The sequence below is a fragment of the Lipotes vexillifer genome, unplaced genomic scaffold (genome assembly GCF_000442215.2).
Source record: "Lipotes vexillifer unplaced genomic scaffold, Lipotes_vexillifer_v1.1 scaffold131, whole genome shotgun sequence".
NCBI classification, from domain to species: Eukaryota; Metazoa; Chordata; class Mammalia; order Artiodactyla; family Lipotidae; genus Lipotes; species Lipotes vexillifer.
In genome coordinates, this window is record NW_006782866.1 from 1,533,936 (window position 1) to 1,548,454 (window position 14,519).

The 14,519-nt window shown below is 43.9% G+C and overlaps 1 protein-coding gene across 1 annotated transcript in view; it reads left to right on the top strand.

Annotated features, from left to right (window-relative positions):
- KLHL29 (kelch like family member 29) overlaps positions 1–4,040 on the top strand; it is a 320,144-nt gene extending 316,104 nt beyond the window's left edge. The window contains exon 14 of the mRNA XM_007455490.1: positions 1,898–4,040. Within this exon, the coding sequence (XP_007455552.1) occupies positions 1,898–2,081 (184 nt within the window). The 3' untranslated portion in view covers positions 2,082–4,040. The remainder of the gene's footprint in view (positions 1–1,897) is intronic.
- Positions 4,041–14,519: the final 10,479 nt, after the last annotated feature.

Below are 14,519 nucleotides of genomic sequence, written 5' to 3' on the forward strand. Positions count from 1 at the left end.
GTGTGAAGCGCCCCAAAAGCCTGACCCTGTGGCTCCAGCTGACCCCGCCTCCAAGCTGCACAGGAAGGGCTTCCTACAGACACCGGCACCAGGTCCTTAAGGCCACACCTTCTCTCAGTGAGAGGTGAGGGTGGTGCTATGAGGTCAGCTTCCCCCCAGGACCGCCTGCCCGGTCACAGACGAGAGGCAGCAACAGGCCAGAGCTGTGTGATACTGTACATGGGACAGGTGGCTTTTGGGGGAGTGCCCTGATGGCACATGATCCTGATGGCTCTTTGGAGCTGGACCCAGTGAGGCACGACGCACAGCTGCCCTGGAGTCCCACAGCTGACTGGGCAGAAACACACCCAGACCAGCCCCCGCAGAAGAGAGCGGTAGAGGTCGGAGTGTGGCCTGGTTCCCGGGGCGCTCTGGCCCAGAAAAATTAACCACCCTGGGCAGTGAGACACACACCCTGCTCTTCTAGCCCCACCCTTTCCAGGACTAAGAGGAACTAGGGAAAAAATGAGAACCACAGAGACCCCATTTGCAGCATTTCCGTAACAGAGCCGTCCTAAAGACATCTTGTACCTGTGCACAGGTGATCACTGAATCCTCGGTGTGGCAAGAGCATGAGGCATTTATTGAGTGCCTGCTGTTTGTGTGGCACAGCCAGGAAAGCTACAGTCTACCGCTGACATCTTAGGTGACCTTGGGCAAATAACTTCCCCTCTCTGGGGAAGCTCTACCTATGAAACACGCCCTTGGACTAGATGAGTGCTAAGTTCCTATTAGTATGAAGATGCTACAGTTCTCGAGCCCTACTTTCATGTCACATATCCTACACGGTGGCCGTGTGCAGGGCAACTCTGAGAATACTGTCCAGTGATCAAGACAGCCGGAGTGTGGGCGCAGAGAGATGACACCTGAGGGGATATTTAAGCTGGGTCTTGCAAGAGAAGGCGGGAAAGGATATGCCACAAGGGGAGAAGTGTGAGGGGCCCAGACGGCGTGGAGCTGCGAGAGAGACAGCTGGGGGCTTCAGTGTCTGGGAGGACGTCTAGATACACAGGTTCTGTCCAGGCTCAGATTTTCAGAAATGGGTGGAGACTTTGGAAGGGTTTCTGTTCAATTTCAGGGGACAGCCAAGAAGAAATGGCCATTAGCGGAAATGAGAGAGAACTAGGGGCTGGAAGCATAGATTTGGCATCTGTGTGAAGGGGTAGCTGGGATGCAGTGAGATAGTAAGAGCAGAGGAGCAGAGAGCTGCCCGAGACAGCTTGACCAAGCCCGTGAGTGTGGCACAGGGAAGGTGCCCGGGCCACCGTCGTGACGCTGCAGAGAGCACACCGGGCCCTTGCAGCCACGGGCGGGCGGCAGTATCAGGTCACACACGTGAAGGAGTCACAGCAGGAAGTTCTGACTGAGCACCTGGGCAAGGGTGAAATTCCCAGTCGAGTGGCTGATGCTCAGTTACAACTTAGCTCCGTATTATCCTGTCTGCTATCATTCCGGCGCGTCATGTTCCCAACTAGATTTGAGTGGTAGGAAGGCTCTGTCCCAGCAACACCAAAAAGATGCTCCACAGAGACCCAGTGAACTGAGCCGAGCACCTGTACACAGAGGCTGCTCATCTCCCAGCCGACCTGAGTCAGATGGGCAGGTCCTGGGACACCCAGTATGCATCAGTGTCACCCACAGCTTGGAGGGTAGTATAGCATGACATCCTGATTGGTCCTGGAGGAAAGGTGTTTTTCTTATCCCCGCTGAGGTCAGAGGGAAAAGAAAAGCAGCAAGACCCCACATGACTTTTGCAAAAGAGGAGAGGCAGCCTGGGACAGGACAGGGTGCCGGGAAACTATCTCCAGGTCCCAGGTGGAAATCCAGTGGCTAAGCCTCACCTCGTTTTCTCCGACAGTGCTGTGGTACTCGATGGCAAGATTTATGCAACTGGAGGCATTGTTAGCAGTGAGGGGCCTGCCCTGGGCAACATGGAAGCCTACGAGCCTGCAACCAACACGTGGGCCCTCCTCCCCCACATGCCCTGCCCCGTGTTCAGACACGGCTGCGTCGTGATAAAGAAATATATTCAAAGCGGCTGACATCAGCAGAAAGCCCACGCCGAGACTGTGGACAGACACGTCTGGTGAGGCAAATGCTACTCACAAAGATCAACTTTCAGCAACACCAATAAGAGGCCGACCAACACAATCAAGGAACTCACTACGCTACACATTTTGAATACCGTCTACATTGAATGTAGGAAATCATCCTCGCCTTTGGGGAAAATGAGGGAGTAGCCTCCGAGCTGCAGGAACCGCGAGCGAGCGAGCGAGGTGGGCCTTGGGGCTCCTGCAGAGGCACTTGCTCTGACCGGAGGCGCTCACTCTGCCCGGTGCAATAGTTTCACATATTTTTCAACTGGGAGAGAGAAGCCGTTTTTTCCTTCCTGCAGGGGCAAGCTTGATCCCCAGCCAACCATAGATCAGTTATCCTATGACAATATTAGGCGTCAGGCTCTCTTGGAATAAGATCAAAGTGTCCTTATCACTTTGATTCCTACTTTTGTTTTTAACCAATCTACGCTTTCAGTGGCCGAGGGAAAACAAGGGACAAGACTACGTATGGGGCCCGAGGCCTAGGAGGCTGCTGGTCCCCACTGGGTCGAAGATAAGTCCAGGCTCTTTGAGGAGCCAGATGTGACTGGAGCGGCGGCAGCCGTGGGGACAGCTAGGGAGAACCGTCTGTCCCCTCACAGGGTTTTCTACCATGTTTTTGCTGGAGAACAAGGTGATTGTGCTATAGCTTTCTCTTATCCCATATGAATTATTTAGATTTCCAAGGCATTTTCTTGATAAACAAAAGGCTATTTTTAAGTACCGAGAGAAGGAGGCAGCCACGAGAGGGATAACGCGGGGATTCCCAAAGCTCTTTGTAGGTAGTGCCAGAGTGGGGCATTTGCTCTAATTTTTCTATGTTCAGAATAGAGGATCTCTCCTGGGTGGGGGTGAATGCCCCTATTTTATTTTTAGAAAAAGTAACTCCCAGACAGCCCCGTAAAAGCCGTGCCTCATGGAAGCACTGTCATAGAGAGACAACTCTGTTCCTGAAGGAAACCAGTTCTGGCTCGTGACACCAGTTCAGCTCCCTCCATGAGGTAAAGCTGAGGACCCAGGCCAGGTTGGAAGGGAAGGAGGGAGAATACATGTCTACAAAGCACAGGAGACTATTTTTGATATTTATAGCTATATATTAAGGCACCTGCCACAAAGAGCTCTCAGGATGGGGACAGCCTTCTCAGATGAGCCGTGACAGCCAAGGCCTGAATCATTCTTCTAGTAGCAAGGGGAGCCAGGAGGGAGGCCACCCCGTGGCTCACAGAGAAAGGCCTTCTCTCTAGTCCTCAGACCCTCAAACCTCACGTGGTGACCAGTTTCCATTCCAGGGCACGAAGGAGGCAGCCGCCACTGCTGTGCTGTTTAGCTGAAGTTGGTACCAAATACGCATTTACCATCTTTATACCTGGTAAGTCGACTTGCCGTCATTTCATCATAAAAACCACTTATAAGGAGAAAAGGACAGGACACGCTCCCCATCTTTCAGTATTTGATGACACAAAGTCCCAATGTCGGGCATCAACTTCTAGCACTACAAGTGTGGCTCCCACTTGGACAAGATACCGAGCTTCGTTATGCAGTTTTTAATATTATTTATTCTTTTAAAAAGTAATAAGCACAAAACTACATACGTTGTATGTCATTTAAAGTATTTATGTCAAACAGGGTGCAAGTGTGAACCCAAGGACTGGAGCACAAGTGTCTAACTGCCTGGGGCAGGGCGATGTCAGCGTTGGTGGGCGTCTACCTCCAAAGGAGGTGCTAGTGGTCAGCGAGACTCAACACAGACGACACTGAAATCCTGTTCTCTCCTCAGTTATCACACTGGAGCAAAACTGGCTATTTCTGTGAATGATATAAAACAGGGTTCTCTGTAACGGTATTGTACATAGTATATGTTTATTGTTAAGTTCTTGTTATAATAAATATATTTATAGATCTAGAGTCGGAAGCCAATGTAATGCCTCTGTGTGCCACTGTCCTTGCCACCGAGATGAGAAACCTCAGTGCAGGCCTGTGCCACCTCTCCCATCAGCTGTCTGGGCTCTGTTACAGACTTGAATGCACATCTTGGTGATCATAAAGGATAGGACTCCTCAGCAAGGGAATGAATGTACAGGGCTGAAAGGCAAGAATAAAGGGCAATTAAAGGTCAAAGCTGAAAGGGACTTGCAAACACTCTGGCATCGACTCTGAGGGTCTCCCTTCAGTTTAAGTGCTCTTATTACACTTGTGCAACCGAAAGCTTCAAAAAGTTAGCTTCCCCCTGGTCTGCTTCCTGTGCCAGAGGCTGTCCTGGAGAACTGTGACAAATCCACACGGCAACTCCACGCCATCAGCCTGAGAAGAGACGCAACACCCTTCCTTCAGGAAGGACAAGTTGTGACTGCCACTCTAAAATCCAGTCGGGGGCCTCCCTGCCTTCATTCAGTCCCGCCTGTGGCTGTTCTCTAACCTGTTGTAATAGACGGGCTTTGCTCTCCTAAGGATACCCACGCAAAGCCCAGGGCAATAGCAGAAGACCACCAGATGGGACTGCTCCCTCTCTTGCATGCAAGGACTTTAGATTTAACGGATTAGTAGGAGAAGGTAGATTTACCAGCATTTTACCCAAGGGAAGAGCCCCACACCCTTAATCCCCAAATCCCACCAAGACCTAGTATCTCCTTGCAAGAAAAAAATCAGAAGAAGGTAGGTTGGGGTGGGTGGGACTGGGAGTTCTCAGAGAACTCGGCTGAGGCCTTATGATGAGTGGACCACACACTTGCCAAAAATACCTGCACTGGTACCTTCACAACACCAGTCCTAGAGGAAAGGATGGAGAATGTCTAGAAGATTCCAATCATGAAGAGCTAAAATTACAAGCTAAATTATAAGCTAAAATTATAAAACCCAAGCAATTGTACTTTCCTGGTGGTACAGTGGTTAAGAATCCACCTGCCAATGCAGGGTACATGGGTCCAAGCCCTGGTCCAGGAAGATCCCACATGCCGCGGAGCAACTAAGCCCGTGTGCCACAACGACTGAGCCTGCTCTCTAGAGTCTGCGAGCCACAACTACTGAGCCTGAGTGCCACAACTACTGAAGCCCGCGCGCCTAGAGCCTGTGTTCCACAACAAAGAGAAGCCACCACAATGAGAGGCCCGTGCACCTCAACAATGAGTAGCCCCTGCTCGACGCAACTAGAGAAAAGCCTGCATGCAGCAACGAAGACCCAACGCAGCCAAAAATAAATAAATAAATAAATAAATAAATTCGGGAAAAAAACAAAAACAAAAAAAACACCAAGCAATAGTTTCACTACCTCCTTCTTTCTCTACTCTATTTGCCTAAATCAAAGGAAATATGTTCTCTGGCTCTATGAAGAGTCTGTGTACTTACTGTAGAAGGCATCTGTGTCTGCTGTTATTAGGCACCCATGTAACCACGGGGAGAGTCTCTCTTGTTGGACTCAAGGCACTACCATCAGACCTGGCATGGATGGTGATGAAATTCATTGTGACAGCCACGAACAGGAGACGGATCGCATTGTGTGTGTCTGTGTGAGAACTTTAAAAAAAAAAAAAAACTCAACCCTAAAATAAGAAAACAGGAAAACTATTTGCGGTCCATATGACAAAAGATTAATATCTTTATTAAAGAGGCCATGTAATTCAATTAGAAACTGTAAAGGGATTCCAACTGTTGAATAGGTCATGAACAGACACTGCAAAGAGGAAACATACAACAAAAAGTTCAACATTTATAATTATTAAATAATGAAACTTAAATAATTAGGTAACATCTTTACCTAACTAAATGAGCTTCCCAAACCTAAAAATAAAGGGAGGGGTGAGGGGCGCTGATGAAGAGCAGTGAAACTCCTGAGTAGCACCAAGGGCTCTGTAAACTGAAATGGGTCTCAGAAAGCAATGTGGCAGGTGCCATGTATCAAGAGCCTAAAGAGTACCTGACCCAGTAAATCCACTTCTGGGCGTCCATCAGGAAATAATGCAAACTATGGAAAAAGTCATATAACAACCAGCTCCCACTTATTGATACTAACTATTGCCAGACACCATTCTAAGCACTTAAAGCACTGAATTCTCATAATTCTACCAGACAGGTACTAAAGACATGCAGCAATATAGAAAACATTAGAAGAGGGGGGAAAAGGAAGATTCATATTTGTATATGATTGTGGTTATGTAAGATATGTATATAATGATATATAAGCTATATATATATACACACACAAAGATATGTAAAATATGTATATTAAAATGACCAGATGTACAGTCATAAAACTACTATTAATTGAACTGATGGAATTGTGGGCAATTTTCTTTCTCTCTTCTCCAAAATGTATATAAAGTGATGACATTACTTTTATAATAAAGATATCAATATACATATATATATTTTTAATGGGGAATGAAGGACAGAAAGTAATCTTTCTCCTTTATTTTAGTCTGAGAAATTCTCAAAGATCAATTCCTATCTTGGACACCATAATCAATGGAGACGTTAAAAGGGTTCAGAATAATGTAACAAAGAATTTTGAATAAGAAAATAGATTTCCAGTCATAATCAAGACTTTTTTTTTAAAACCTAAGGGCTAGGGGTGAATGGATTATATCTTTCAGTGCGTGAAGATTTGCATGAAACAAATGAACACCACCACTTCTCTGTGTTCTTGGAAGGTCAAGAAAGATGAAAAAGACAATAATAAAGAAGAAAAAATTCTAGTTCAACAAAAGGATACATGTATCAGTGCAAAACTCTGCAATAGGTTACCAAGATCCTTGTGAAGTCCTTTTCTAATCAAACCTCAATAATATATAACATAATTGCATACATTATCCCATTTTATCCTCTCAGCTACCCTAAAAGGCATAGGGCATCATCTTCACTCTTTAAGAGGAAACAATATCAAGAAAGTTAAGTGATTTGTGCGGCAATAGTTATGCCCCAGGTGTTCTCCATGCCCTATCGCATTTGATGCTCATCACAGTCTTGCAGAGGATGGTTAAACCTGCTGCACAGATGAGGCCACAGGTTCCAGACGTGAAGCAGAGTCCGTCTAAGGCACATCAGTATTCAAAACCCTGCTCAGTGGGCCTCCAGAGAGGCTGCACTGCATCATATGGTCTCTTCAAGGCTGCCTGGAACTGTGTAGCTCTTATGGCTCCAAGACTAAGGCTCCTTCCTCCTCCCCAAGCTACCTCAGAAACCTGTATTAAGAAAGCAGAGAATTCTGTGACTATAAGAGACATTCAGCTCTGTGTTAGATACAGTCTTCTTCAGAAGCAATTTTTGAAATATCTGGTTAGAGTCTCAATAACACACTGGCTTCCTCCATTGAAGGCTTGGCTTTACACAGGCAACTTGGGTTTGGGGGAAAGAAAGAGGCCTCTGACTAAGATATCATTTCTGCCTCATTTGAAACTCCTCCTGTGAGCCTTCACTCTGCTGTGAAGTCTTATGGAGTTCCTTACCTTCTTGCTGACCACAAACCTGGTCAGGGAGAGTAAAGGAAAGGGGAGAACAGCATTAACACTGGCTGCACCATCCTCAGTCCCAAAGGGCATACCATGACCTTGCCACCCAAGGAGGTAGAAGGTCAAAGAGCTGACTGAAATGAGGACCCAACTCCAAGAAGTCTGCCTTTTCCACATGATGGCAAAAATTAGACAATCCAAAAATCTGTGTTTATCTTCCCAAATTTATAATCCATGTGCTCTGCTGCCCTCTATGTAACACTTGGCAAGTCACCTGGGTGTCCTTCCTCATGAAAGGTGAGCACAGCCTTTGAGTGGATCAAACTAGGTCAATAAGACTACGTTCTCTGCAGGCAGGGGTCATGTCATCTTATCTTCCCCCACAGGGCACCTCACCCTGATGAGTAGTGACAGCTAGATTGTATTGGCAGCATGAAAAATGTTTTGAGTTATGAAAAATATAAAGGCAAGGCCACAAGTTTGTGCACTGCTTTAGCCATCCCTGTTATCTACAGATGACTAAAGAAACAATCGTTTTTGTTAAAGGGTTTCTATTTACCGTGTGTATAGATTTCCATCATTCTCGGAGAAGCTAGCCACCGCTAGCGCAAACCTAGGCACCACCGGACCCATCAGCCCTGTCGACTTTGCATCCCTGGTGGTAAAAATCAGTCCTTGAAGCTCTTCAGTTCACTCCCTACATTCTCTGGTACCTCTCTGTTACTACTGCCCTATTTTAAGCCCTTATTTCTCCTTAGTTGTTGCTATTATATCTTCTTTTTATAGGTGTTTTTTAAATAACAGCTTTATTAACATATAAGTCACATATGATAAAATGCACCATTTTAATGTGTATAATTCAGTGGTTTTTAGAATATTCACAGAGTTGAGCAACCATCACCACTATTTAATTGCAGAACATTTTTATCATCTCAAAGAGAAACCTGGGAGTTCAGGGTTTTGGTGGCACAAGCCACCCGTCTCCTTGCATGGCCCTGCAATAAACTTTTCTCTGTTCCAAAAAAAGAGAAACCTGTATCCATTAGCAATCACTCTCTATTTCCCCCACCCCCAGCACATGGCAACCACAAATCTACTTTCTGTTTCTATGGATTTGCCTATTACGGACATTTCATATAAATTGAATCACACAATATGTGTTCTTTTATTTCTGGCTTCTTTCACTTACCATCGTGTTCTCAAGATTCACTCATGTTGTAGTAGGTACTAGTGCTACATTCCTTTTTTGTGGCCAGATAATATTCCATTGAAGGGGTATATAAATGGATACATTTTGTTTAACCATTCACCAATTGATCGGCATTTGGGTTCCTTCCTCATTTTAACCATTAATAATGCAGCTACAGACAATCGTGTACAAGGGTTTGAGATGAAATAAATTTGGGAAATGCTGGGTTTAACAAAGTTAAACAGGTTTCTTTATGACAGAACTTCTGTGTCAAGAACACAGTAACACTGGGGGCGAATAGATACATGTATACGTATGGCTGAGTCACTTTGCTGGGCACCTGAAACTATCACAACATTGTTAATCGGCCATACTCCGATATAAAAAAGAAACAAACACAGTAACAGTCATTACAATTTTACTGAAGTGGATACACAAGGCAGGGTTTTCCAAGCTTATTTAGCCACAAATTGCCCCCCCACCTCCCAAATCTAGAAAACTTTTTTTCTTTACTAAATTATGACACAAGCTCAAATAGTTACATGGGATTCTGGGGTCAATACATTCTGTCTTTCATCTTCAAAAGAAGCACATCAGAAAGTAAAGGTAATATTGTGAAATATTCTGAAGCAAATTCTAGTTTAAAATTGTCAAAATATTTCTTAAGAAAAATTGATACATTTTTATATGGTAGCAGAAGAAATGAGATCAGTATTCTTTGATATGAACAAAATACTTTTCCTGAATACAGCAAAATATGTTTCACCTCAATTTTCTAAGTTCCAAAAAGACTTTAGCATCTCTTACACTGCAATGTAAAAACACTGAAAAAATGGAAATAATCACACAATAACCATTCTACACAACTAAAATACCCAACCCACACATCTAATGATAGTTGCAAAAGTGTGCCCTGACAATTTCTGGAAAAGACTCTTGGGCATTTTGTATTTTATTAATCTTGAACAACATGACAATCTTCTCAACAAGTCAGCTGCAGATGAGAACAAAGACATCCATCATTTGTCCCATCAATATTTAAAATTCAAAACTTTCACATTAATTCCCATATTCTCATTAAAATATATTAAAACATAAAAATTTTCTATCTAATATCTCTTTAGATTAACATTTGTGTTAATAGTGAGACAAAGTTTCATCCAATTCCAGCTATAAAACCTTGAGCATGTCTCAGAAACAAAGAGCTTTTTGATGATCTTTTGCTTTTTTGTTTCTGTGGATATATGTTTAAGTTCAAAGAATGTGGAAATTAAGTGTAAAAAAAACATTCCAAAGATGTGAAACTGATTTTTTACAGTGTGATAGGCAATTACTCCTTTCTTTGCTACAAACTCCATTTAAAACAATCTTATTAAAGAAATTTCTTTATTAAACCATAAAAAACTACACAACTGACAGCTTACTGATGTTCCCTTTAAATATGTGAAGTAATTTGAGACCTCCCACCACAAATAACTTTTATTTCAGTAACATTTTAAGTATAATGTTACTTGTGGATTGACACATTTCTTTTTAAAAGGACATTCTGTTTGCAAAGGCTTCCTGAAATACTTTGCACTTATTAAAATGCTAAAATAGAAATTTGTAATTATTTCCAACACTTTCCCAAGGAAATTTAAGCTATAAGCAAAGTAACTCTACACAATGTTTAGAAATCATGCTATCTCATATCAAAATTAATTTGGCTTTTTTGCCACAATGAGACATTAGAAAAGCTCTGTGCTCTACATAGATAGCCATAGACATATGACTCGGGCTATTCATGTATTTTTTTAATTAATAGCACCAAAGTTTCTTAAACCTGTGGTTTTACTGATGGCTCTTCAGCTACTGTGACAACATACAATTTTGGAGTAATGCTTACTGATTTACCATTTGCTGAGAAACTTTTTTTTTTTAAAAACCTGTTCTACCTAAGAAATAAACTCTGTGCTCTGACAAAAGTCTCCATCCAATACATTCACGACTCCTCCCACTGTATCTGCTCTTTAGTTTCACCTCAGACATTCAGTCCTTAGATCCTTTCCATTGTCTCCCAATTTAGTAACCCCACTTTGGTTTCATTTCCATTCTTACCCAGGAATGGAATTCCTCTCCCAAAAGTTACCTCATCCCCCTAACATTCTTGTCCTTCAGTTGGACCAACAAGCCTAATAATAGTCCTAATCTAACTATCAGCCTCCTCTGAGGCTTCATTCGGGGGTGACACCTACAAGGGGGAAAAACCCACATTCACATAGGCTGGCACCACTACTAATACATGGCGCCCACACTCACCTGTGCCCTCAACTTATTCTCATCTGTTCCTGGAGAGCTCCCTTTCCTCTTTCCATCAGTGACTTCTAAACCTCCACTTCTCCCCCTTAAATTTCTTACTTAGAACCCCTCACTCTTATCAGAAGAGCACAACTTTACATCGAAAAAACTAATGCGGAGGATGATGGCAAGTGACAATACAGTTTTTTTAAATCTTCCTGAATTGACCATTAAAAACAGAGAAACTGGGGCTTCCCTGGTGGCGCAGCGGTTGAGAATGCACCTGCCAATGCAGGGGACACGGGTTCAATCCCTGATCCAGGAAGATCCCACATGCCATGGAGCAACTAAGCCCATGAGCCACAACTACTGAGCCTGTGCTCTAGAGCATTCGAGCCACAGCTACTGAAGCCACTGTACCTAGAGCCCGTGCTCCGCAGCAAGAGAAGCCACCGCAATTAGGAGACCCCGCACCGCAACAAAGACTAGCCCCTGCTCACAGCAACTAGAGAAAGCCCACGTGCGGCAACGGAGACCCAACGCGGCCAAAAATAAATAAACAAACAAACAAACAGAGAAACCAGGGTGAAACATTCAAAGACTCCTGGATAGCATCTAAAACAAAACTAAGTAACAAGGAATCTCCAGAGTTCCAAATCCCAAGTGAGTGGGGTCAAACCGCTGACACCTACGAGACTGTGGTACATGTGTGAGGACGAAAGCAGAGGAGAGGCACTGGCATCTAAGGAAAGTAAGAACCCGCACAGGTACCCAGGAGGGGAGTGAGGGTGGGGCACTGACGAGAGCACCTGACATTGAGAGGAGTTTGCACCCTCTAGTTCTCAGGTGAGGGTAAGTGTTCTGTGGGAACTACTAGCCTTGCGAAAATTCTCAAAACAACTCAGCCAAAGCCCCGTTTCAGGCCCAAGCCCCATACTAAGACAAAACTACTAGGGACAGAATCTAAATTGAACAGCACAGGGACAAAAGAGAAATCCAGATAAAATAGGGGAGGGGAACAAAGTAACCAGATTTCACAGAAATAACAGAAGAGAGAGCTCTAGAGCCATAAAATTCAGGCTTCCTTGTAAAAGTTCAAGGAAAGTAATTTCATATAAAAAATGAGGAACTTTTGTGTGGACTGAGGGAAAATCCCACATAAATATATTACAAGAAAAAACTTTAAAAGGAGAAAGCTTGGGCTTCCCTGGAGGCGCAGTTGCTGAGAGTCCCCCTGCCGATGCAGGGGACACGGGTTCGTGCCCCGGTCCAGGAAGATCCCACATGCCGTGGAGTGGCTGGGCCCGTGAGCCATGGCCGCTGGGCCTGCGCGTCCGGAGCCTGTGCTCTGCAACGGAAGAGGCCACAACAGTGGGAGGCCCGTGTACCACAAAAAAAAACAAAAACAAAAACAAAAACGGAGAAAGCTACCCTACAGGCAATAAAGGCCCTCCTACAAAATACATGAAAACTATAACCTACTATTTCAAAACAAGCAAAAGGACAAAAAAAAATAATAGAAAAATGAAAGAACAAAATTAGAAAAACTTACAAAGGATGTGAAATAACTCAGAAAGAAAAAAGTCATGTTAGAAATGTACACTGAAGTAGAAAGAACATAAGAGTCAATTAAAAAAAAAATAGATAATGCCTTAAGACAAACAGAAGGGAAGAAAAGGGAGGAAAATTTTTTTTTAATAAATTTATTTATTTATTTATTTTTGGTGCATTGGGTCTTTGTTGTTGCATGCAGGCTTTTCTCTAGTTGTGGTGAGCAGAGACTACTCTTCATTGCGGTGCGCAGGCTTCTCATTGAAGTGGCTTCTCTTGTTGCAGAGCACGGGCTCTAGGCACACGGGCTTCAGTAGTTGTGGCTCATGGGCTCTAGTGTGCAGGCTCAGTAGTTGTGGCTCACGGGCTTAGTTGCTCCGCGGCATGTGGGATCTTCCCAGACCAGGGATCGAACCCGTGTCCCCTGAATTAGCAGGCAGATTCTCAACCCACTCCGCCACCAGGGAAGCCCAGGAAATTTTTTTAAAGTAACAAAGAAATGAAGACATTCCTGGTTCTGGTTAAGACTGAGTAAACATACTCCACTGTATCTCTCCCAGTCTTTACAACTAAAAGTCCACATAAAACAATACAATTAATTGCTAAGGGCTCTGTGAAAGATAAACAAAGCATGTGAACTCAGTGGGAAATTCAAAACTCAAACAATAACCCACATAGTAGTGAGTTCCCTGGTTTGCCTTTTATCACCTATATCCCCCAGCTTACACTAGGGAAGCCAGAATCTCAGAAGAAAAATGGTCTCTCTACCCAAGGTCTCGCCTCCTTACCCAAACCCAGGTGAGCCTCAGTAATGAATCAGCCTCCTCATGGCAGCAGTGACAGTGATATTTTTTCTCTTTCTATCCAGATAAGCAGAAAAGGAGGCTTTGGGGAACCTGACAGTGAGGGAGAGGATCACAAAGAGTAGGGAATGGAGAATGAGGCCACTTAAATTACTGTATGAGATTCTGAGTTGCACATGCATAGAACTGACCAGGATCAGTGGAGCAAAGGCTGTGAGATCCGAACTACAGCAGAGACCACCCCCACTTCCTGCTAGTCCAGCCGGCCCCTGCATGGTGCACATAGGGAGCTATATTAGTTTCCTATTGCTGCTATAAAAAAATTACTACAGGTTAGTGGCTTAGGACAACACAAATCTATTATTTTATGGTTCTGGAGGTCAGAAGTCTAAATGGGTCTTATGAGCCAAAATTAAGGGGTCAACAGATCTGTGTTCCTTCCTGGAGCTCTAGAAAAAAATCTTTTTTCCTTCCCTTTTTCAGCTTCTAGAGGCTGCCTGCATTCCTTGGTTCAGGGCTCCTTCCTCCACCTTCAAAGCAAATCACTCCAAATATCAGTGGTTGTCTGGGCAGAGAGCAGGGAATGAACAGGTGGAGCACAAGAGACTTTTAGGGCAGTGAAGTTAGTCCTAATGATACTGCAATGATGGATACCCGTTGTTATACATCTGTCGAAACTCATAGAAAGTACAATACAAAGAGTGAGCCCTAATGTAAACTATGGGCTTTAGTTAATAATAATGTATCTATAGTGGCTCATAAATTGTAACAAATGTACCCCAGTAATGCAAGATGTTAATAATGGTTAAATAGGGGGGGGCGGTGTAGGTAAGGGGATATAAGGGAACTCTGTACTTTACACTCAATTTTTCTCTAAACCTAAAACTGCACACAGGCAAAAGTCTATTGTTTTTTTTAAAAAAGCAATGTGCAAAGGAATATCCAGAACAACTCCCTTCTTTGTAAGAATAAAGGGGGGAAATAAGAAAATATACATGTAACTTTATTTTAGCAAAAGAAACAGCAGACAGATAAAGAGAAGCTAATGAGGTTGTTTACCTTCCACAGTGGAAGGGAGAGGAGCAGTGACACTTCTCTGGATCTAACTGTTTTGCACAGTCAT